General features: G+C 35.8%; 1 protein-coding gene across 4 annotated transcripts in view; it reads right to left on the bottom strand.

The window, feature by feature from the left end:
- Window positions 1-23342, bottom strand: part of ZNF79 (zinc finger protein 79) — a 66199-nt gene that overhangs the window by 15657 nt on the left and 27200 nt on the right. Inside the window, exons 1-5 of one of the 4 annotated variants that reach the window (XM_074293162.1) lie at window positions 21072-21172; window positions 18172-18294; window positions 17516-17634; window positions 6720-6846; window positions 6112-6207 (exon numbers count right to left, since the gene is read on the bottom strand). The exons of 1 other annotated variant lie outside the window; for it this stretch is intronic. In XM_074293162.1, the coding sequence (XP_074149263.1) occupies window positions 6112-6207; window positions 6720-6846; window positions 17516-17530 (238 nt within the window). In that variant the 5' untranslated portion in view covers window positions 17531-17634; window positions 18172-18294; window positions 21072-21172. Of the gene's footprint in view, window positions 1-6111; window positions 6208-6719; window positions 6847-17515; window positions 17635-18171; window positions 18295-20794; window positions 21050-21071; window positions 21173-23342 lie in introns of those variants that run through there. 2 more of the 4 variants (XM_074293163.1, XM_074293164.1) reach the window with 2 other exon arrangements.

The raw sequence follows: 23342 nt of genomic DNA, 5'->3' as shown, positions 1-23342 counted from the left end.
TTTAAAGAGAAAATTCACTGTTGTGGTTTTTGCTGTAAAATGGGAAACCTAGCTATCTTCTTTTTTTCCTTGGTGAGTATGGATAGATTCCTTTCAGGTGACTATATAGGGGAAATGATGACACAAAATTTGTCAGAACTCCATTTGGCTTGCTGGAATTTTATTACTCCTGTCTGTATATATGCTTTTTATGTCCCAGATACTGAGCTTGATGCTGAGGATAATAGACAAAAGTGAAATAGTCCCTGCCCTCAAGCAGCTTACATCCTAGCTGGAGAGAAAGAGAAACATGTGAACATGTTCAAAACAGAAAAAGATAAACACAAGCTGATGATGTTTAACAACTAACAACTAAGGGTATCAGAAAAAGTCTCATTTCAAAGATTGTTTGAGATAAGTCTTGAAGGGAATTGGTAGAAGTAGAGGTGCATGGGGGAAAGCCCATGAAAAGGCACAGAGATGGGAAATGGATATGTGAGGCCAGTTTGATTGGATCAAAGAGTAAATTAAAGGAATGTGCTGTGTAACAAGGCCAGAAAGGTAGGTTAGATCCAAGTTCTAAAGGGCTCTAAATGCCAGAGGAATTTCAATATACAAATAGTATGGCATATTCTAAGTAGCATTATTCCCTTGCATGAACTTCCAGTACAGATCATCTAAATTTAGGGCCCAAAGTTGACCCAAAAACATCAGAAGAGTCTACAAAAACAATGAGAAATCCAGTTATTGTTTACCTAAGCACTGCAACTATAAACTAATGGTTACAGAGCCAAACACATTAAAAATTTTAAATATGTATTAACAAATATTTAAACATTTATTCTTGCAGTAGCACAAAAACAAAAGTCTGTCTACTTCCTTCTAATGGGAGAACTTGCTAAACAAACAAACAAAAACTCCCAAAGATAGATATATCCTCTTCTTAGCTGTCTTTCCAGGTAGCCTATGTGCAGGATTATCATCCATGTCACTTTCTACATGGGTATTACCCCATGGCTCTGTCCTGAGTCTCTTCTCTTTTCCTTCTGTACTCTGTCTTGATGATCTCATAAGTTCCCACTGGTACAATCATTTCTATGCAGAATACAGATATTTAGTCCATATCTCTTTTTTGAACTCCAGTTCATTATCACCAACTGCCTGCTAGACATCTCTTTTGCATGTCCCATCCATATCTCTAACTCGAACATATCTAAAACAGAAGTCATTATTTCCCCCCCATAAATCCATTCTTCTTCATTTTCTTATTTTGTCAGAGGCTCCACCATCTTTATAGCTTCCCAGATTCATAGCAAACTGAAGAGACAGCTTCATTTCTCCATTTTCCTTTACTCCTCATATCCAATCAGTTGCAAAATCTTGATGATTCTACCACATTTTCTCTCACATCTGTCCTTTTCTTTCTATTCATATGGTCACAGTCCTAGTTTATGATCTTGTGAGCTCTTATAGGAATTGCAGTATTTTTTTAACCTGGACTATTTCAATAACTTCCTAATTAAGTTATGAAACTCAAAAGCAATGATGTAATCACAGCTAAGTGGCAAAATGAACAGAGCCTGGGCTAAAAAATCAGAAAGATTCCTCATCAGGAGTTCAAATCTGGCCTCCAACATTTACTAGCTATATGATCCAGAGCAAATCACTTAACCCTAGTTGCCTCATCTGTAAAACAAACTGGAGGAGGAAAAGGCAAACCATTCAAGTTTTTCTGCCAAGAAAACTTCAGTGACTAAAATGATAGTCATTGTCAGCAACAACAAAATGAAAGGGTTAAGTGATTTACTCAGTCACACAGCTAGTAAGTATCTGAGGCCAGATTTGAACTCACAACTTCTGAGGACAGAAACTGTGCCGTATTTGTCTTTGTATGCCTAACTTAATACTTGTTTCTAATAAACATTTGTTTCTATAAACTGATATGACCATTCTGGAAAGCAATTTAGAACTATGCCCAATAGACTATCAAACTGTGCATACCCTTTGTTCCATTAGTGTCTCTACTAGGCTTGTATCTGAAAGATATTGTAAAGGAAGGAAAGGAACCCACATGTACAAAAATGTTTGTGGCCCTTTTTGTAGTGGTGAGAAACTAGAGAAGAAAGTGGAGAAAAACTGAGTGGATGCACATCAGTTGAAGAATGGTTGAATAAGTTATGGAATATGAATATTATGGAATATTATTATTCTATAAGAAATGACCAGCAGGATGATTTCAGAAAGGCCTGGGGAGACGTACATGAACTGATGCTAAGTACAGTGAGCAGAACCAAGATAACATTGACATATACAGTAACAAAATTATGTGATGATCAACTGTGATGGACTTGGTTCTTTTCAATAATTAGGTGATTCAGTTCCAATTCCAATAGATGGAGAGAGCCATCTGCACCCAGAGAGAAGATTGTGGGGACTGAATGTAAATCAAAGCATAATATTTTTACATTTTTGTTATCGTAGTTGTGTTTGCTTGTTTTTATTTTCTTTCTCACATTTTCTTTTTTCCCTTTTGATTTGATTTTTCTTGTGCAGCATGACAAATATGGAAATATGGTTAGAAGAACTGCATAGATTTAATCTATACTGGATTGCTTGCTGTCTAGGAGAAGGAGGGAGAAAAATCTGGAACATAAGGTTTTGTAAGGTGAATGTTGAAAATATCTTTGCATGTATTTGGAAAAATAAAAAGCTGCTATTAAAACAACAACAACAACAACAACAACAAACCAAACACTTGTTGAATTGAATTAAATGGTTTCTTTCAAATAATTTGCCCAGTAGATAAAGAAATCTTTGTGAATGGAGTAATGATACTTGCAGATAAAAGTTCTACTTATTAAAACTTGGAAACCAGATCTGGTTGAATCATCTAAATCTCCCCCATATATTAATACATGTAACTAAGGGAAACCAACAGAACAAAGGGATTAGGAGAACTGCATTTATGAATAATTGTGCTACTTTTCAAGTATGCAGAGGCATTCAGGTGGGAATATTTAAAGAGCAAAGAGCAATGACTATTGCTTGCAGCCCTACTGCCTTTGGAAAGAGTAAGCTTGTTATTACAGAGAAGATTAGATACAAATAAATCTTCAGGGCACTGGGAAGGCAAAGTTTCACTTTTGGATATCCTGCAGAATGTGTGTACTTGACCTGGTCTGAGGTCCCCAGCTTGAGAAGCACATAGACCATCTCGTGAGGTGCAACAATGCTGACTAATGGTGAGAATAGGCTTAATAGCAAAAAAGCATAATGACAACAGAAGCCTAAGGGATTGATGACCTGCCTAATAACAGACTTTACGTTCCCAAGGCCTCCAGAAGGGCATGCTTCTGCCATGAACTTGTTCTTCCCATTTTACTATCCTATACCTACCCTCTGCAACCTGGTGCAACAGCTCTGCAGAGGAAGTGTACCCTCTTAGAGTCAATACCATAAAGCAAATTTCCAGGGGTCCCATGCCATAGAGAACTTTGTTTTTTCTTTTCCCTCAATTATCATTTCTAATTTGTAAACAAGTCTTGTCAATCCCATCTCTAGGATATCTCCCACATCCTCTCCTATTTCTATTGCTACCATTCTAGTTAGTACAGCCTGACCACAACTTAAGACTATTACAAAGTCTTCCAGGTCTTCTCACCTTCATCTTTTCTCTCCTATAATCCTTCATATTTCTTCCAGATTGATTTTCTGCATACATAAATCTAGTTGTGTAACTTCCTTGTTCAAAATTGGAGCAGCCACTAAATAAAGTACCGGGCCTGGATTCAGGAAGACCTGAGTTCAAATGTGGCCTCAGATATTTAATAGCTGTGTAAGCCTAGGTAAGACATTTAGGTCTGCTTCCCTCAATTTCCTTATCTGTACAGTTCTAGCACTTACTTCTCAGGGGTGCTATGAAGTTCAAAAATGAAATAATTATAAAACTTAGCACAGCACAATGCCTGGCACATAAGTGCTATATTAATGCTATCTATTATTATTATTATTAATGTTCAGAAATTTTCAAACGCTTCCTACTATCTTTCAGATAAAGTTCTAATTCCTTAGTCTGGCATTCAAAGATCTATACAATCTGATTCCATTTTACCTTTCCAGCCAGAAAATTTCCAGTATATTTCCATAAAATATACTATTTTCCTCTATATATTCTACATCTCAGCCAAAGTAGATTATTTATTCCACTCTGCCCTCTGTCCTGAATCTCCAAACATGCCTTTTTCCCTAATCTTTATGTCTACTATTTTCTTTCCCTGGGATATGTCTTTTCCTGGTTCATTTTCTGCCCAGCCTTAAAAGTTTAACAAACATGAATATCTCTTTGATTCCCTCAGTGGGTAATGACCCTCCTCAGACCTCTCAAAGCACATTCTATATGGGACTCTCTAATGGTTTGTATATGTGTCATATCTTGTTATCAAACAGCCTCAGGAGGATAATTCCTTAATTAAATTTTGTATCTATTTCAGAACTTAGCAGAGTGCTTTTCATACTGTAGGTGCTTAATAAATATTTACTGAACTGAACTTCAGATTAAAACAAGAAAAGATATATAAAATTTTTGAGCTCTAGAGCATGTCAACAAGCTTATCAAATAATTTGGAGAATAAGGCTAAGGATCCAACCATTCAGGAATAGTATCCTGAGAATGACTAAGTAGGAGGCTGTGATGATGATGATGATGATGATGATGATGATAACAATTGTAACAATAATGATACCTTGCATTTACATCATGTTTCACTTCAAATGATCCTAGCAACAATCCTGTGAGGAAGGACCTAGGGCAAGTATTATCATTCCCAATTTTCAGATAAAGAAACTGAAGCTCAGGGAAGTTAAATTACTTAGTCAAAGTCATAGAATTTAGGAAACCTGGGACAGTTTATACCCTGAGGCTTTATAAAATGCAGGGATAGGGAACTGCCTAAATTCAATTCCAGTGGACTTTCCCCCCCACACTGTGTGCCAACAATATACATACCATACTAATTTCATAACTTTTTTTTTCTGCTACTTCTTCCACTTCAAATGCACTCTCTCCAACTCATCAAATCTCATTTAGGTATAGCTCAGGCTTTAACTTCCATAAATTTTTTAAGAACTCATTAATTACCCCTTTCTCTAAATTCCAAAAGCTCTTATTATCAATACTATTCATTCTGCTCCTTTGCTCAGTCATTAGGAAATTGTTAATTTACTATTTCAAGTCAAGTTAAAAGTATTTATAAAGCACTTGTTATATGCCAGGTTCTATACTAAGACATGGTGATACAAAGAAAGACTGTCCCTGAACTCAAGATGCTCACAAACTAATGGGGGGAGAAAACTTGCAGACAGCTATGAACAAGCAAGCTATATAGAAGACAAATTGTATATGGTCTCGGGGAGAATGAAAGCTCTAACATTAAGGAGCACTAGGAAAAGCTTCTTGCATAAAGTGGTATTTTAGCTAAGACTTGAAGCAAATTAGGGAGTCCATGAAATGAAAGTGAAGAGGAATGTTTCAGGCAGGGGAAAAATAAGTAACATACATTTCCTCATTTAACTTCTTTGCTTAGAATTCTAAACTCTTTTATTCATCTTTTAAGTCTTAATTTGCTTCCCTCTCTCTAACCAAACTAACTTGCCTGTACTCCCCTGAAGGTGCATTCTCTCTATGCCAGTCCAGAAAGTTTCTTTTATGGGGATGGGTGGGAGATGCAAGCAGCAGATGTAAACAATACAGTTGAGAAAAAGGAATAAATCTGAAGTAAAAAAGAGAGTAAAAAGGAAAAATCTAAAGGGAGTTGAGGGGCAAGAGAGTTTTTTTGTTTTCCTTTCTTTTAAGATATAAGTCAGATATATCCAAATTTGAAGACAGAAGGGAAAGAGCCAGTGAAAAGGAAGAGAACAATGACACTAAAGAAAAAAACCAAAACAAAACAATATTCATGAGATCAATGTTTCAGATGAGACAGAAAAGGATGGTATTCAGAGAGGAGAGTTGTTTGGATAGCAGCCCTTTTCCATTGGCTTTAGGGTTTTGGGGGTAGGGAGAAAGCACTCTGAAGAGGGTTTGCTAGTGCACATTTCCCAAGTGACCCTCTGAGATAGTTTTTACTCACTCACCTGTATAGGTGCACCTGGAGTTTTCTCTTTCTAGGATCCATGGCTCTTCCCCTTGCTCCAACTGGGAGATCATATTGGGTTTAGAAAAGGGATACCCTGAAAAGGAAAATAAATGGGAGGGATAAAATCGTCTCAGAATTCAATTCTGATCCTTTCCCCTTCAGAAAAGACAAGTAACTATAGTTGAAAGACCCAGAGTAATACTAAAGACTCTCCAAAAGTACTCATCATTCTGCTGCTGAAAAGAGAGAGGAAAAAATGATCTTTACTCAGGAATATAATTTGGCTCATAAATCTCTCTCCTTGTTAAAAGAATGGGAGACTCCCACATTTATAGATGTTTGCAGTGGGACTTTGAGAAAAATCTTCACCTAGGTAAAGTAGGTAAAAAATGTACATATACAGGAAATATGTTCAAGTACAATACAATGAAATAGTCACATATTGTTCCATAAAACAAAGCCCTTTCAAATTGATTAAGAATCTTTAGTTTCCACACCAAATAAACCCATACTTCAGTTTATCAATCCAGAATCATCCATAGTTTTTAACAATGGAGAAATCAAAGAAACTCAAATAGGAAGACCATGAGGAGAAAATGCTCTTACCTAGAAAAATCAGGTTCCTGTAGTTCTCCAACATCACTTCCCTATACAGATTCCTCTGAGCAGGATCTAGTTGTCCCCACTCTTCCTGGGTGAAATCCACTGCCACATCTCTGAATGTCAAGGATTCCTGAAATATCAAAGTCAATTTTATTGCATAATAATAGTATATAAAATATATTTACTATTTCTGTCTGTCTACATTTATTTATGAATTATTTTTGTAAAAGTATTGTACAATGTTGAAAAAAATAGTTTACTCCTTTGGATGCTATTTAATAATTGTCATAAGTTATATCTAATTTTGCTAATATTTTGTTATAAGCTTTAACTTGTTCTTGTTTATTTTTTTTTGTTACATTTATCTACACTGGAGAGAGGCATATTGAAGTCCATTATAATTAATCTTACAACCTGGGTCTTTGTATAATTTCAATTAGTTTTTCCTTTAAGTACTTAGGTTCTAGGCCATTCAGAACATATATAATTCATAATGACATAATTTCATTACTTCTGTAACCTTTTAGCATATGATAGTTTCCTTGCTTATCTCTCTCACTCTCTTCCATTTTTTTTGTCTGAAATCAAAATTGATAAGATAAAATGTTTATCTTTTCTGGTGACAGTTAAAAATCAGAATAAAATCAAAATAAATACAGATAACTCCAGATCAAATCTAACCAAGTCAAAGAAAAGTCACAGTATGGTTATTTTGCTACGAACTGGAGAATTAGGAAGTGGAGTCAAGATGAAGGAGTGGTATGGGGCAATGTGATGAGCTCTACTCCACAAAGTTTTCCAAACACCAGACTAAATCCTGATAAGGAAAACTAGGAAAAATCATAGCAGTTTTTCATAGGGAGAGCTATTTGGATAGCAGGACCCTTGAGACTGGTTTGATCAGAGCACAAAGCACTCCAGTATCCTGAGTATTATTGCTCTGTAAGAAATGATCAGCAGGATTTCTGAAAGGCCTGGACATGAACTGATGCTGAGTGAAATGAGCAGGACCAGAAGATCGTCATATATTTCAACAACAATACTATATGATGATCAATTCTGATGGAAGTGCCCTCTTCAACAATGAAATGATCCAAATCAGTTCCAATAGAGCAGTAATGAACTGAACCAGCTACACCCAGAGAAAGAACTCTGGGAGATGACTATGAACCACTACATAGAATTCCCAATCCCTCTTTTTTGTCTGCCTGCATTTTTGATTTCCTTCACAGGCTAATTGTACACTGTTTCAAAATCTGATTCTTTTTGTACAACAAAATAACTGTATGGACATGTATACATATATTGTATTTAACTTATAGTTTAACATATTTAACATGTATTGGTCAACCTGCCATCTGGGGGACGGAGTGGGGGGAAGGAGGAGAAAAGTTGGAACAAAAGGTTTTGCAACTGTCAATGCTGAAATAAAAAGCTATAATTAAAAAAAAAAAATTAGTGGAAAAAAAAAAAAAAACAGCAATTTTATCTTCCATTACCTAGTTCTGGGTCATAGATTCAAGGCAGACTGAGAAAGGAACTTGTATATAAGGGCAGTATTTCTCAGTAAGGAGTCCCAGGAAGTGTATCAAGAAAGAAGGAAGCCAACAGCAGCAGCAGAGCTGTAGTAGCTCAGACCCTAAGATCAAAGCACTTTCAGCATGTAGCCTATAAAATGAAACTCATAATTCCACCACTTTAAACCAAGAGAGCTTTACACATGGTTAAAAGGAGGAACTCTAGAAGCAATCTACTTTTATACAAACCCAAGCCCAGGTAAGAAACTTGTCAGACCAGAGAAGCACTAATTAGAGTTTTCCTTGGATCAGACCACTATGGGATCACTGAAAGCTTGCATATCATCAACTTGCCCCTGAGATTCTTGAAAATTTCAACACTTAATAACCCAAGAATGTTGCAACAGGATAAGCCCAGATCTTTTTTCCAGAAGTGCCAGAGAGCCCAGTCCTAATGATGTAGTGGAGTTTCCAAGGAGGATATAACAATAACCCTAAGGCTACCTGGCCTTGGGAGTGCTGTAGTGGAACTACATAGGATGCAATGCCACTTCTAAGCCATAGAATTCAATACTCCTCAATTCTACCTCTAAGACCACTCTTCAATTCTACCTCTAAACCATAAATTAGCATTTCAGTGATATGAAGTACCTGGTCTTTCTATCTTATTCCTATAAATTTATCTTCTTACACTTGGTTCTTTTAAAACTTATCCCACTTCAACTGGCGTTACAAGTGATAACTTTGTCCCTTGACTTAGAGATGGGTCCAAGTCTACAAATTCTTTTGAGATACCTCATGACACTGTCCTGGAACCCCAACCTTTTTAGGATCTCCTTTGAACTCCAACATTTGGGGGCCCATATGGAGAGAGTCTGGTCTCCTCTGGCTTTACTTCCTCCTTATCAAGGTGAAAACCCCTTTCTTCTCTCCCTCTATTCTCTAGCTGGGGTACTTCAAACATCTAGGAAGGCTTGTCTGGGTCAGTAGGAGCTTCATGTTCAGCAAACTTTCCTTGACTGGGTATGTGTGATCTTGGGAGTTCTTGTAATTCTTAGCATACTTCTAACCAAGGAATTTCTGCCATTTTTTCACCTTCCCTGGGATACAGGAAGCTATAGGAATAGAAATTTTAGGGCTTTTGGCAAAGATGTCATTTTTTCTGTGCTATCATCTTTGTGCAGAATGTCTATGTCATATATGTGTCAAATTTGTTCTGTGGGCTAGATTTTGTAACCTGCATAGATTTAAAATGCAGCCAACAAGAAAAACCTCCTGCGCTGTACTTAGAATACTGGGAAAGATTTCTTAATATCCTTTATTTGCCCTTAAAAAGAAAAAAGCCTACCTTTTTTACTGTGAACCCCAGCTCTGACCAAGCTGGGGATTACAGAAAAAAAGATAAATAATTAAAATTATAGAACTCTTAAAATAACAGTAGATTCTCAAGGTTTTGAAATATATCTATCTATGTATATATGTATGTATATATATATATATATATATTTTTTTTTTGTTTGTTTGTTTGTTTGTTTGTTTGTTTTAGGGAGAAAATAAGAAAATTCTTAAAGAACAGAACGTATTACAAAAATGAACAGGAGCCTATAACATATTTAACATGTATAAGACTGCCTGACATCTAGGGGAGGGGGTGGAGGGAGGGAAGGGAAAAATCGGAACAGAAATGAGTGCAAGGGATAATGTTGTAAAAAATTACCCATGCATATGTACTGTCAATAAAAAGTTATAATTAAAAAAAATAAAGTAATATATATGTTAAAAATCATAAACTTGACTAAATTATGAGGCTCCTGTTCATTTTTATAATAGGTTCTGTTCTTTAAGAATTTTCTTGTTTTCTCCCTAAAACAAAAGGAAAACTTATTTAAGGAAACAAGAAGGGAAACTTGAATTTGAGAATTTCTAAAGCTACAACAGCTTGGGAACAGAATAAACCAAACAACTAAAAGAAGGTGGAAAATTTATTTATTTTATCAGTCTTGTTAGCCCTATTTTATAAAATGTAATTTAGGGAATTAGGTATTCCACCTTTGCTAGAAAATTAAGAGGAAATTACAGCTAAAAATATTTGGCTATTACTTATGAAAATTCTAAGATTGTTCACTAAATTATTTGGAGTTAATGTCATCATGATGGGGGTTGTGGTCTCTAGTCCTTTCAGATTAATTTATTCCTTTCTGATTCCCAGCCCCTCCTAGCTGATGCATTACCAATTTAAGAAACTAGGACCTTTGATTCACAAATCCTGGTCAAAAGCACCCCTTTGAATCCAAAAGGAGATCTGGGCTCTCCCAGCCCCCATTCTAATGATCAGCTCACCTTTCCCAACCCCCACCAAGCAAATTCTAGCCCTCCCTGAAACCCATCGAGGAGCCAATTTGGGACTCCACCCATGGGCCCCTTTAGCTAAATTTCTCATTATAAAAGAGCCAAGCTGGAGTCCTCTCTTCCCAGAGGGTGGAAACATGCTAGTACCATGCCTGGAACCAAGGCCTCTCTGTCCACTGGAATACTGTTTCCAGTGCCCTCTTCTTTTGACTTAACACCTTTTACTAACTAGACTTGACCCTTACTTCCAATTGCCATAATAAACCTCTTTTCATCAATCTAGGTTTTTGGGTCAGTAAATTCCTTTACAGGGCACTCTTGCACCACTACTAAACCTCATTTAACTCTGTATCCTTGTGCTGAATCCAAAGGGTTTGTAGGGGAGCTCTATTTGACTCTCTGTATCCTGAACCTGCCACCAGACCTCAATTTCATTTGGGTACCCCAAATCTATACCTCATTAATCATGTTGAACCAAAATTGGTAATTTCTGTATGGAACAAGAGGGATGAGGTGAAAATCTTATCAATTTGCCTTCGAGTGTGAGGGTATGCAGTACCCTTTTCCCCCCTTCACAGAGTTGAGGAAGCTCAGGGAAGCCAATAGTTGGGGTAGGCAACAGAAGCTCAGCCCCTTTTCTGGGGTCTTTGTCAACTCCTTTTAATTTATAAGCTTGCCAATTTTCTTTAAACCATGTAGGCAAGTCATCAGCTGTGAAAAATGAGCTTATTTGGGATGTATAGTTCCCAAACAAGAATCTATGCTATCAATTATTGCAACTTCATGAGAGTAAAAATAACATATCTAGCCCTAAGCAATGATTATTAAAATTTTCTATTAGAGATAAAAATCTCTTGGGACTGTAACTGACATTCTTTTGAGTTTTGAATTTGGGTATGATCATTAAATCAGTAATCTACAATTTGAGAACTGACTATGAGGTAGAATTAGTAACTGCATGTATGTGTTCTCAGGTTGAAGCCTGAAGGACCTGTTTTGATGCTATTATAATCATGTCCCTACTTTTTCCTCTTATAGCATATTTCTATAATCAGAGCAAGTGGTCAGTAGAAGCCACAAACACAATACAAATCTTGTTTTCAATCTGAAAATATGTAGTCATTATATTCCAAATAATTGGCATTAAATGAGTATTTGGCCTAGTCTTCTGCCTGTTACTAATTATAAATCTGTATGAAATTAGGTCCCTAAATTGAGACACTGTCTATATCTATGGAGTTATGTTATTTTATCAATAATTTCATTGATTATTGAAACAAAATCTGAAACTTCAGTATGGTTTAGAGAAAAGAATCTTAATGCTATCAGTTTTCTTATAGGGATGTAACTTAGGATATTTTATGTTACATGAATGAAAAAAGTGATTTTATTCAAGTTTGTTACTACTGTGAAAATGATATCTGTTTGTGCTAAGTGTCCTGTGGTAGATACATGTTTTTTAATAAATGACCCTCCTAAGTTTTTTAGCCTAGGAGTAGAAAGCCTCTGCTTACAAGTGAATGAGATAAGTTGAGATCTCTCAAGACAGTTGCGAAAATCGAGTAAGGCTTCATCTACTTCAGAATTCTAGTAGGCCTGAAGGACTTTGAAGTTCAAGTAAAGGACATTGCCTTCCCCTCCTATGATATCTCCCTATTTCATCCAAATATGGGCAACTATGTACTTATTGGTCAAGTTCAATTTCATGGGTAGATCTCGCGTTTAGAATGTAAGACTCTCAGCCAATGAGGATGAGGGTCAGTGGTGGGAGGGGGCGTTTTGCGTTAGGGATTAAAGGTGCTGTCCTGCCCACAGGAGGCGCTTCCTCTCTTCGATAGTCTACTCGAAGAGTGGGACGCCCTTCTCGCGAGAAGTACAATAAACTTTGCTTTTCTCTAGAGCTCTCTCCAGCTTTTTTTTATTAAATGGTGACCCTTCACCATTTCCGTACCACACACAAGGATGTTGTTACTCATGTTTCTATGCCGACTGTTATTCAACCTTTTCATGAGCTTTGTCTCTTTTAGTCTCCAGGTCTTGAGCTTCCTACTATTTGTTACCATCTGCTACCTGGTTCTGAGCCTTGGCACTCCCTGGCTGCCACTGCCATGATTTTCAAAACACATGACTCCTCTCATCAGTCTGGACTCAGCTACATAGGGCCATCTTAGCAGCCTTTAATAGCCTAAAGCAGCTCCAGAAGATGAGATTTTTATCTCTTTGCCCCAAATGATTTTGGGTCCCAAATGTGTAAAGAGGGGATGATGTAGTGTAGCTCCTAGAATGAATATAGCAATAACCCTAGGGCTACCTGGCCTTGGGAGTACTGTAGTTCCACAAACAATATGGGCTATCAAATAACAATCTGGTGGTCCTTAATAACAAAATTTCTGAGGCAATCTAAGCCATAGAATTCAATAAAGAAGTGCAACTCCACTTCTAAGCCACAGAATTCAAACTCAGCTCCACCACTAAGACACTCCTCAATTCTACCTCTAAGCCATAAAATTAGCATATTAATGACAAGAAGCACCTGATCTTTTTCCCATAAATTTATCTTCTTGTTCCTGGTTGTTTGCTAAATTCTTTTGGAACTTAACCTCCTTCAACTAGCATTACAATTAGAATAAATTTTGTCCCTTGACTTGGGATGGGTCCAAGACTGCAAATTCTTTTGAAACATCTCCTGACACTGGTCTGGAATCCAATATTTTTGGGATCTCCTTTGAACCATAACAACTAATATCAATAAAATCAGCAAGTAGGTTGAAAAACTGAGGAAACAAAAAAATTCCACTGGTGACAAGGAAGCACTAGACACAAACACAAAAAAAGATGCCAAAATATCTACAAATAAAGCCTCAACAAAACAAAACAAAACAAAACAAAGCAAAAAAAAACCCAGAGTTTCAGCACACATACAACTAGAATTCCTGGAAGAGATGGAGCAGGAGTTAAAAAGATATTTTTTATAAATAGAATGAAAAGGTTTAAGAAAAAAATTGGAAAAGAAATGAGAGGTATGGAAGAATAGAATGGAAGTAGAATAGAATACCTTGTTATGAAAGATATAAGAGGTACAACTGATGAGGGTGAAACCTGAAACTGTCTCCTTGACTTTGGAGGGGAAAGCCATGGGAGTAGCTCTGAAACTGTCCTGACAGAGACCCACCCTTCAGGGCAGTTAAGTGGTCTCATTCAGCTGGAGATCTGTACCTGATATTTCTATTCAATGGATTAGCCCAGGTCCACTCCCAGTAGCTGGAACTTAAGGGGTCTCATCAAGTGGAAATCTAGGCCTGGGGGCAGTGACAACTTTGAAGGAATCTCATTCAATAGAAGCTCTACCCCCAAACTTCCTATAAAATGACCATTTTGAACTCCAAATCTCTGCAGAAGTCTGAAGTAGGATTATGCTTTGCCAAGGGATCTCTCCACAACTGCCTACCAGGACTCTTGCCCACTGTGAAGATACCCACTTCTTAGTGATAATCTCTATTTCTCTGACAGGACATTGCCACTTTGCTAGGACTTTGCCTAGCTAAGCTGGGTTCAGTGCCAACAATAAACTTCCCTTTTGCTAGTCAGCCTTTTTGGGTTTGTGAATTCTTTCACGTTTGACCTGCATCAACCAGAGGAGATTCCCACAGTTCTTTGCACTGCCACTAACTGCATCACAATGACCCAAACAATTCCCTGAAAATTAGGATGAACTAAATAGAATGAGTTTATTGGTCAAGAAGCCATATTTTATTTGTTTTTATTTAGCATTTTATCTTTCCCCAATTATGTGTAAAAACAATTTCACATTCAATTTTAAAAATTTTAGTTCCAAACTTTCTCTTCTTTTTACCACTCAAGTAAGAACTGCTTGAGAAGGCAGGAAATTTGATACAGATTATTATACATAGACAACAAGCAATAGTAAAACAAAATCCAAAAAGTGAAAAAAAATAGAAGAAACTAAAAGTTATTTCAGAGCAAAAACAATTGACCTAAAAAACAGATCTATCTAGGAGAAAAAAATTAAGAAACACCAGACTACCTGAACATCATAACCAAAAAAAGAGTCTAGACATCCTATTTTAAGGAATTGTAAAAGAAATAGAAGGAATTTATCAGTGACCCCATACAAGAAACTTTAAAATGAAAACTTCCAGAACTGATCACAGCCAAAATCCAAATCTTCTAAGTAAAATAAAAATACTGACAGCAGCCAGAAAGCAGTACCAAGTAGTCACAATTAGGATCAGGGTTACACATAATTTAGAAACCACCACTATAAAGGAAGAGAGAACTTAGAATATGATATTCCAGAAGATATAAGATATAGGTTTACAATCAAGAAGTTATAAAGCAAAATTAAGGATAATGCTACAGAGGAAAAAGTGGATTTTTAATGAAATAAGGGGTTTTAAGTAGGAACAAAGAGAAATATAAAAGGCAAACCTGAATGAACAGTGAAAGGACTAAGAAGGATAAATTATTTATATTTAGATATGGGGAGATGATATATGTGTCTCTTTTTAATCTTACCATCATCAGGGTCCATTGAGAGAATAAAATCAGACCAAGTCTGAGAGTGATTCCATTGGGTCTTGAAGAGCTTAGGAAAGAAAGGAAAGGCAGAAGAGGAATACACTAAGGATGGGGAGTGGGATGGGAGGGAAAAGAAAGTTATCTCACATAATCAAGGTGTACAAGTTGATATCTATACAAATAAGGAGGAGGTAGAGTAGATCAGCTGACACTCCCAACTGAACTGATCAAAAAAAAAAAAAAAAAAAAGAAAACTGAGTATAGAAATACCTTTCAATCAACAAGGAAATGGGAGGAAAAGGGGATAAGGGAAGAGGGGGAATTAGAGAAAGGATAAAGAGAAGGATTAATTTGAAGCAAAACAAACTCTAAGGATGTAAAATATTTCTAATTTTTTTGAGGGCAAATCTGAGAAGTGTCCATAAGTTGTAGAATGGATGAATAAGTTATGATATATAAGTATGGTGGAATATTTTTGTGTTGAACTCTTACTAGCATAATGATCAACCAGAATTGGCAGGGGACTATTAATAATGAAATGTGTTACCCTTCTCCTGATAGAGAGAAGGTCTCAGAATGCAGAATGAGATAAATATTTTTAAGACATGACCAAGGAAGACATTTGTTTTGGGTGGCTATACATATTTGTATTGGGTTTTTCTTTTTTTGTGCTTTTATTTGGGGGTAAGGGAGGGAGATATTGAGGAGAATATTGGCTCATTAAAACAAAACAAAAATTTTTTTAATCTAGGTTTGGGATTTTTCAAGGCATGATTAGTATTAGGATAGAGGACAAGGGATTCCAGAGTAGAAATTAGCATGGAGTTGGTAAAGATGAGCTGATTCATCAAAATGTTTAGATAGGGAAGGGAGCAAAGATTAGCCAATGAAAGAATATATAAAATAACATGTCTATTATTAAAGGGATGGTTTCATAGAGTTTTAAAACAGAAGCAGTGAGGCATCTTTTCTTTGAAAAAATAGATCAGATTATATATTTCAACAACAACACTATATGATGATCAATTCTGATAGACGTAGCCCTCTTCAACAATGAAATGATCCAAATCAGTTCCAATAGAGCAGTAATGAACTGAACCAGCTACATCCAGCAAAAGAACTCTGGGAGATGACTATGAACCACTACATAGAATTCCCAATCCCTCTATTTTTGTCCGCCTGCATTTTTGTTTTACTTCACAGGCTAATTGTACACTGTTTCAAAGTCTGATTCTTTTTGTACAGCAAAACAACTGTTTGGACATGTACACATATATTGTATTTAACTTATATTTTAACATATTTAAAATGTATTGGTCAATCTGCCATCTGTGGGAAGGGGTGGGGAGGAGGGGAAAAGTTGGAACAAAAGGTTTTGCAATTGTCAATGCTGAAAAATTACCCATGCATATATCTTGTAAATAAAAAGCTATAATAAAAAATAATAATAATTTTAAAAAGAGAGAAAAAATAGATCAGGACAAACTAACTTTTCTTTCTTTTTAAAAAAAGATTATTAAACCGATAGATCATGGAAATGGCACAATCAGATTTTAGCCAAGTATTTGACAAAATTTCTCATGCCATCCTTAAAGACAAGATGGATAGATATGGGCTTCAAAATACTATAGTTAGATGAATTCAGAACAAGATTAATTACCACAATGGAGTTGTCATTAATGGCTCCCTATCAATTTAAGTGAAGATCTATAGTAAAACTTTCCTAAAAATCTATTCCTAATCCTACTGCTATTTAACATTTTGCTTTTAACAATGTGTCCACATTGATAAGGTGGAGTATCCGGAAAAGAATGTTCCTGAGGAGGAGGAGAGTGGATATCATGCCACATGAGGACTAGTATAACCTGAATGAGAAAAGAGTTCAAATATGTATGAAGAGCTCTTATGGAGAAAGCAGATTTGACTGGCTCCAAAAAGAGAATTAGAAGGAGAGACACACCTTGGATGAATGTAATAAAGGACTTCCTAACAACAAAAAGTATCCAAAAGTGAATAGAAAGCTTTGAGAATTCATGGATTCCCATTCATTGGAGATCTTTAAGTAGAAGACTGATGACCATTCATTGGGGATCTATTCAAGCACAAGTTGAATTAGATTGTTTCTAAGGTCTTTGAACTTTGTAATTTTGCTTTTTATGTATTATATTTATACATTATACATTATACATGTATATGTACATATACATATATACAAAACAATAATTATAGTTGAAAAACAAAATTAGTTGCCATTATTAGTAGTTATTATAATAACAATAAAATATAGGGAACATACTGAGGATTTAAATATGCTTTGTTTTCCCTATTTTCTCTGTAAGAAAATGGTATCTGTTTTTGAATCTTACACATTAAGCCCAGCAGCATTCTCATTACCTTATTCAGGGGCATCCTCTCCAGATGGGAACTTTACTCTGGAATTTAAATCTGCATCCCTAGCAGAAAGCTGATTTCAATCACTCAGACTTGGAGCTTGAACATTCTATTGAGGAACCCTGTGGGTCAAAGATACCAATTAGAGGCAACAAGAGGAACTTAATAACTTCAACTTCATCCCCACCACCCATATCTAATCACTTACTAAATTTTGTCAGTTTCATTATCACATTTTGTTTTCTATATTCTATCCTGCTATATGTATTTCTTCTACTCTACTATATCTATTCCTGCTTCCATCACCCTCATAAGACCTTACCACTATCCACTTGCCTGATTTACTGAAAGAGACTCCTAACAGATTTTGCTACTTATACACTCTCCCTATCTAAAGAGGATACTACTTATTGCCAGATTATCTTTATCTATGTTATTTCTCTGCTTTATACTATATAAAGTCTAAAGACCAAACTACTAATATCTTAGCATTCAAGGCCCTTTAAAATCTAGTACCACTCTACTTTCCAAATTAATACGTGACAGGAATCGCCCCAACCACATAAAGGAGACAGGCTCCTCTTTAGGCCCATTAGGTCACTGCCTTTCTTAGACCAAGAGGTCTATAGAGAAAGTTGGATAATTTGCTCAATAAATACCTGAAAGGCAACATGATGTACTGGCAAGAACATCAGATCTGAAGACAGGAGACACAGATTCAAATCCTAACTCTGACACTTATTAGATATATAACATCTTCTTGGAGCCTCATTTTTCTTCATCTGAAAAATTAAGATAATAATATTTATATTATATAGTATATGGTTTATTTGGGGGAAATGGTTTATAAACTTTACAATACCACAGATATATTAGGTGTCATTATTATTACTTGTCAAATATAGTTTCCTAGGGCCAAATAAGACTGCATTTGAAGTCATATCCAAGCACAGTACTTTGTTTCAATTTATGCCCTACCATATTATTAATAATGTGTTGTATTCTCCTACTAGATTGTATGTTCTATGAAGGCAAGGATGACTTTCCTCATTCATAAAGATATCTTGTACAATTTCCAGCACAGAACTCTAAATGTTGTACTGAATTTTCTCTTCCTCCTACTCTCTAGATTCTCAACTTCATCCCTGGCTAGATAGATATTTTATCTAAATGAGAAAGAGAGAAAGAAAATGTACAAGTATATGTATATTAGTCACTAACAAATTGTGTATATCATAGAGGTTTTAGGTATGTGAAATTCTTCTTAATTGTAATTAATAAAGAAACTATCTGGGAAGTAATTCTCCTTTAGTGAGAAAAACTATGCACATTTTTTAATTCCCAGGTCAACAGGAACACCATCTCTGGGAATTTGTTTGCTAAAAGTGAACTCTTTAGCAAAATTTCCTAATGACTGTTGATATATCAAGAGAGAAATGAATTACAAAAAACTGTAGGATTTTGTAATTCTTTATGCTTTAGAAGCATATAATTTATACAAGGATAGTTATAGAGAAGCCATTTTTATGATAAAAAAAAAAATGGAAAAAACTAGCAACACAATGGGAATAACCAAGCTAACTGCATTTTACTTCATGGCTATGAAAAATGACAAACATATACATTATCTTGTCAGCAACTTACAGTCTTAGAAAAAGTCTTAGGAAAAGTGCCTACCACTCTGAAAAGTTAAAACGGTTTTTCCAGGCTGACCTTGACATTATGTGTCAGAAGAAGGACTTAAACCCAAGTCTTCCTAACTCCAAGATTGCCTCTCAATAAACTACTGCATGCTCCATTGATAACAATGTGTAAAAATAATAATTATTATAGTGTACTGTTTGTAGGGATCAATTTGAACAAATGTATATTTGAGATCATAAAGGAATGTGATTAACGAAGAGTGTGTTTTTTTCTTACAAAGTTGCTTAAGTTAATAATTTTTTAAAGTGATAAAACTGCATTATATATTCTAAACTTTAAAGTCATCAAAAAAACCAAAACAAAACCAAAAAAAACCAGGAAAAGTGAGATTCTCAGGAGATTAGCAGCAGATTAGTTGTTGATTTAGCCAGAATCCACTCATCCCAAGCTTCATAAGTCATCAAGCTTTGAGGTTCAAATCACTTTCCAGCTCAGGAATCTCTAGTTACCCCTTTTGTTTCAAGGATAAAATATGAAGCTCTCTGGCATTTAATGTCATTTACAATCTGACCACCACCTACCTTTCCAGGTTTACTACATATTGCTCATATTTACAAACTCTACATCCCAACCAAACTACTCTACTTACAAATAACCATAAATGTCATTTCAATTTCTATCTCCCTATCTTTGCAAAAGCTTTCTCCTAAGCAGAAAAAAAAAAAATCACATTTGTCTTTGTACCTCAATACCTAGTATAGTGCCTAGCACACTGTAGGTGCTTAATAAAAGTTTGTTGGCTAATAGAATAATACTCCCTCATCTAAGACTCTTCCCAATTTCCTTCAAGGATCAAATGTAAGTTCAAATGTCATTTCTTAGAAGAGAATTTTTCTGTTCTTCCCAGTTTTTAGTGTCCTGCTCCTGCGATCATTCTTTATTTATTCATCTTTGTACATAAAGATATATGTAAAATCCAGATCAGGTTGTGCAGCTAAGTGGCTCAGTGGATAGAGCACCAGCCCTGAAGTTAGAAGGACCTGAGTTCAAATCCCCACCTCAGACACTTAACACTTCCTGACTGTGTGACCCTGGGCAAGTCACTTAACCCCAATTGCCTCAGCAAAAAAAAAAAAAAAAAAAAAAAAAAAAAATTAAAAATCCAGATCAGGGAGGTTTTTTTTCTTTTTAATCTTAGGATTCTTCATTGCCATAGCACAATATCTGGGAACATGGTAGGGGTTTAATAAATTTGTTTAATGAATTAATCGTAATTGTCACTAATTTGCTGTATGACAGCTTAAATCATCTTCCATTTGAATTTCTTCTTCTATCAAGCAATAAACATTTATTAAGCACCTGCTATGTGCCAGGCACTATGCTAAGCGCTAGGTATACAAAAAAAAAAAATAAATAAAAATAAAATATATTGCAAAAGACAATCCCCTGCCCTCAAGGAGCTTACACTTCAAGATAATGAGAGACAACAAAACTGCAGACCAATAGCTTTTTTGAATGCTTTAGAATGGCTGGAACAAAACACAGGACTTTTAAAAAAGCCTCCAAGATCCCTTTTAATTCTGCCTTCCTAAACTCATCTCTTCTCCCAGCCCCTCCGATACAGAAGGCTTTTCTCACCCTTCTCAAGAAAGAATGCAGTGACAGGTAGGCGGAGTCAAACTCTGAAAAAAGAGGTGAGGCGAGGAGTGGGCGGGGCCGGGCCTCGGCACAGGCGCAGAAGGGAAAGCTTGTCGGGCGCCCCCAAGGTCCCTTTAAGGCACGGCTTTGCTCGCACCTCTGGGCTCCGGCCCCTCCCCCAGCGCGGAGAGCAGCTCGGATCTTACTTAGGCATGGGGAAGCTGGTCAGATGCCCGAGCCACTATCTGGTGTTCGAGGTCCCCGGGGACGAACTTACCACAGACAAAGGAGGCGCCTCCGAACAGACGTCCCCACAAACCGCATCAGGCTGCGCGCGCATTCCCAGTCTGACAGGAGCTGCGCCTGCGCAAACACAATATAAAACTCGAGCTACCTGCCAGAATATCCCTTGGGGATCGGCCAAATCATTCACCAGTCATCAAAAATTGGGCTGGAAAGAATTTTCTTCTTCTTTTTTTTTTAAACTATTAGAATGTTAGAATTGGAAAGAGCTCTAGAACGATAGAATGCCAAAGCTGTAAGAGCTTTAAAACAAAGCATTCATCACAGGGCTGGAAGATACTTCAATAAAAACGTTTATTAAGCTATTAACGAGAACATAGAATGTTCTAAGACATTTCAATATTTATTAAGCTCCTATTAATTAGAACATAGAATGTCACAATCAGCTGACATTACTGTGTGCTGGGAGCTGGGGATATAATATAATGAAACAGTCCGTATTCAACAGGGAGCAAGGACATGTATGTGTCTCAAAAGTCATTGTAAGTTTTAAGTTTTAATTACTTCAATTAATCAATTTCAATCAATCAATTAATTAACAGTTATGTTCCTATTACGTACCAGGTACTGTGCTAAGTGGGGTAGAATGGGGTACAAAAAGAAGCCAAAGATAGTCACCGACTTCTTAATGCTTACAGAAGTGCACAAACAAGCAATATAAAGTATAAATAAGAAATACTTAACTTAGAAAGAAGTTTATTATGTTAATATTGGAATTTAAAGGGTGTGGGAAAGACTTCCTCTAGAAAACTTAGAAATATCAATGATCTTAGAAAACGATGGAAAGACTTGCAGGAAATAGTAAAATGAGCAGTTAAGAGAACACTGCATACAGTAACAGCAACATTGTTTTAAGGATGACTTTGAATGTCGTTTTGACTATTGTGACATATAAAGACACTGCATCCAGAGAAAGAACTGAAAAACAGAAGTATATAGGAATATAGAATAATGTTACATATATATGCATATATATATAGTTGTGTTTAATGGTAGCCATCTCTAAGGTGAAGAAGAAAGATAAAAACAGGAGGAAGGAAATTTGCATGATAATTTTGTCGTATATTTAAAGTGAATAACAAGTTGTACATAATGAATTTGCAGTTTCATGTGCAATCATCTTTTTATTGTACTGTTATGGAAATGTTTGTTTTATTGCATAAATTAAAGTAAATTTTAAAAAGAAGTATCAATACAATAAACTTGGAGAAATCATTTGAAAGGTTAATTATGGACAATTTAAAAATATTAATGTTTGTTATTAAAATTCCACATAGACACTATTACTCTATTTAATGTTTGAATTTTATGGGGAAAACCCCCCCAAAACTTTTAGCAGTTGCTATTAAGTGACTATACTGTAATACTAGATGTGTTATCCAAAGAACAAATTTTAGTGCACATAACCAAGGATCAAGTTCTGATGTGATCCTTCAAGAAAATTAAATCTATTGTTGAAGATACAACTCAAGTGACTAAAGTGTCCAAGCAAGAGAACCTTTTCTATGGCTCCACATAATGAGATCAGTATCATCCAGAAACTGTTTTAGAGGCAATGCATAATGATAGGGTATCCCAAATTCCTAAAATTGAAAATTCAAATTTATTTTTTCAAATTAATAAAACTTTAAAATAAATTTAAATAATTGAGCTTTAAAAATTATGTTTTTGCAAGTTTACAGCTTTATACTTCTGAAGTTAGTAGTGTAAGGACAACAAAAGCTATCTAATTTTAATTTTACATATGGGGAAACTGAGACCCAGACAGGGAAAGTAACATTTGGAAGGTTACATATGGAAAAAAACAAAATCAAAGCTAGAATCCAGTGACCAGTAGCCCAGTGTTCCTTCCCTACAGTCATTCATTTCCCCAGTCTTCATTGTTACCAGTAATTTTTCCCTGACCAAGTCTAATAATAAAGTTTCCAAATCTTCAAATAAATCTAAGCCCATGGATAACCATGGGTAAGAGGGGGAAAGCTGAGGGAAGATCTCTGATCTTCCCCTTATGAGTCACAGGCCATAACTCTTTGTCTTTCACATTTCCATAAAGACACAGCAGTGCTAGCTTGTCTCCATGGAAACCTCATAAAGCCTAACTCCAACTTTCTCCATCAGAATGATACCAGATACACTCCTTTCATTGTATAATTCAGACCATATCAGGCCTAGAGCTGGTACATGAGAGATGGATGTTGCAGAATGGGATGAGAGTTTGGGGAAACAATCCATCAAGGTTAGGTTA

This window comes from Sminthopsis crassicaudata, chromosome 2 (genome assembly GCF_048593235.1).
Source record: "Sminthopsis crassicaudata isolate SCR6 chromosome 2, ASM4859323v1, whole genome shotgun sequence".
NCBI lineage: Eukaryota > Metazoa > Chordata > Mammalia > Dasyuromorphia > Dasyuridae > Sminthopsis > Sminthopsis crassicaudata.
The sequence above is the reverse complement of the archived record's forward strand: the minus strand, read 5'-3'. Positions and strand labels throughout refer to the sequence as shown.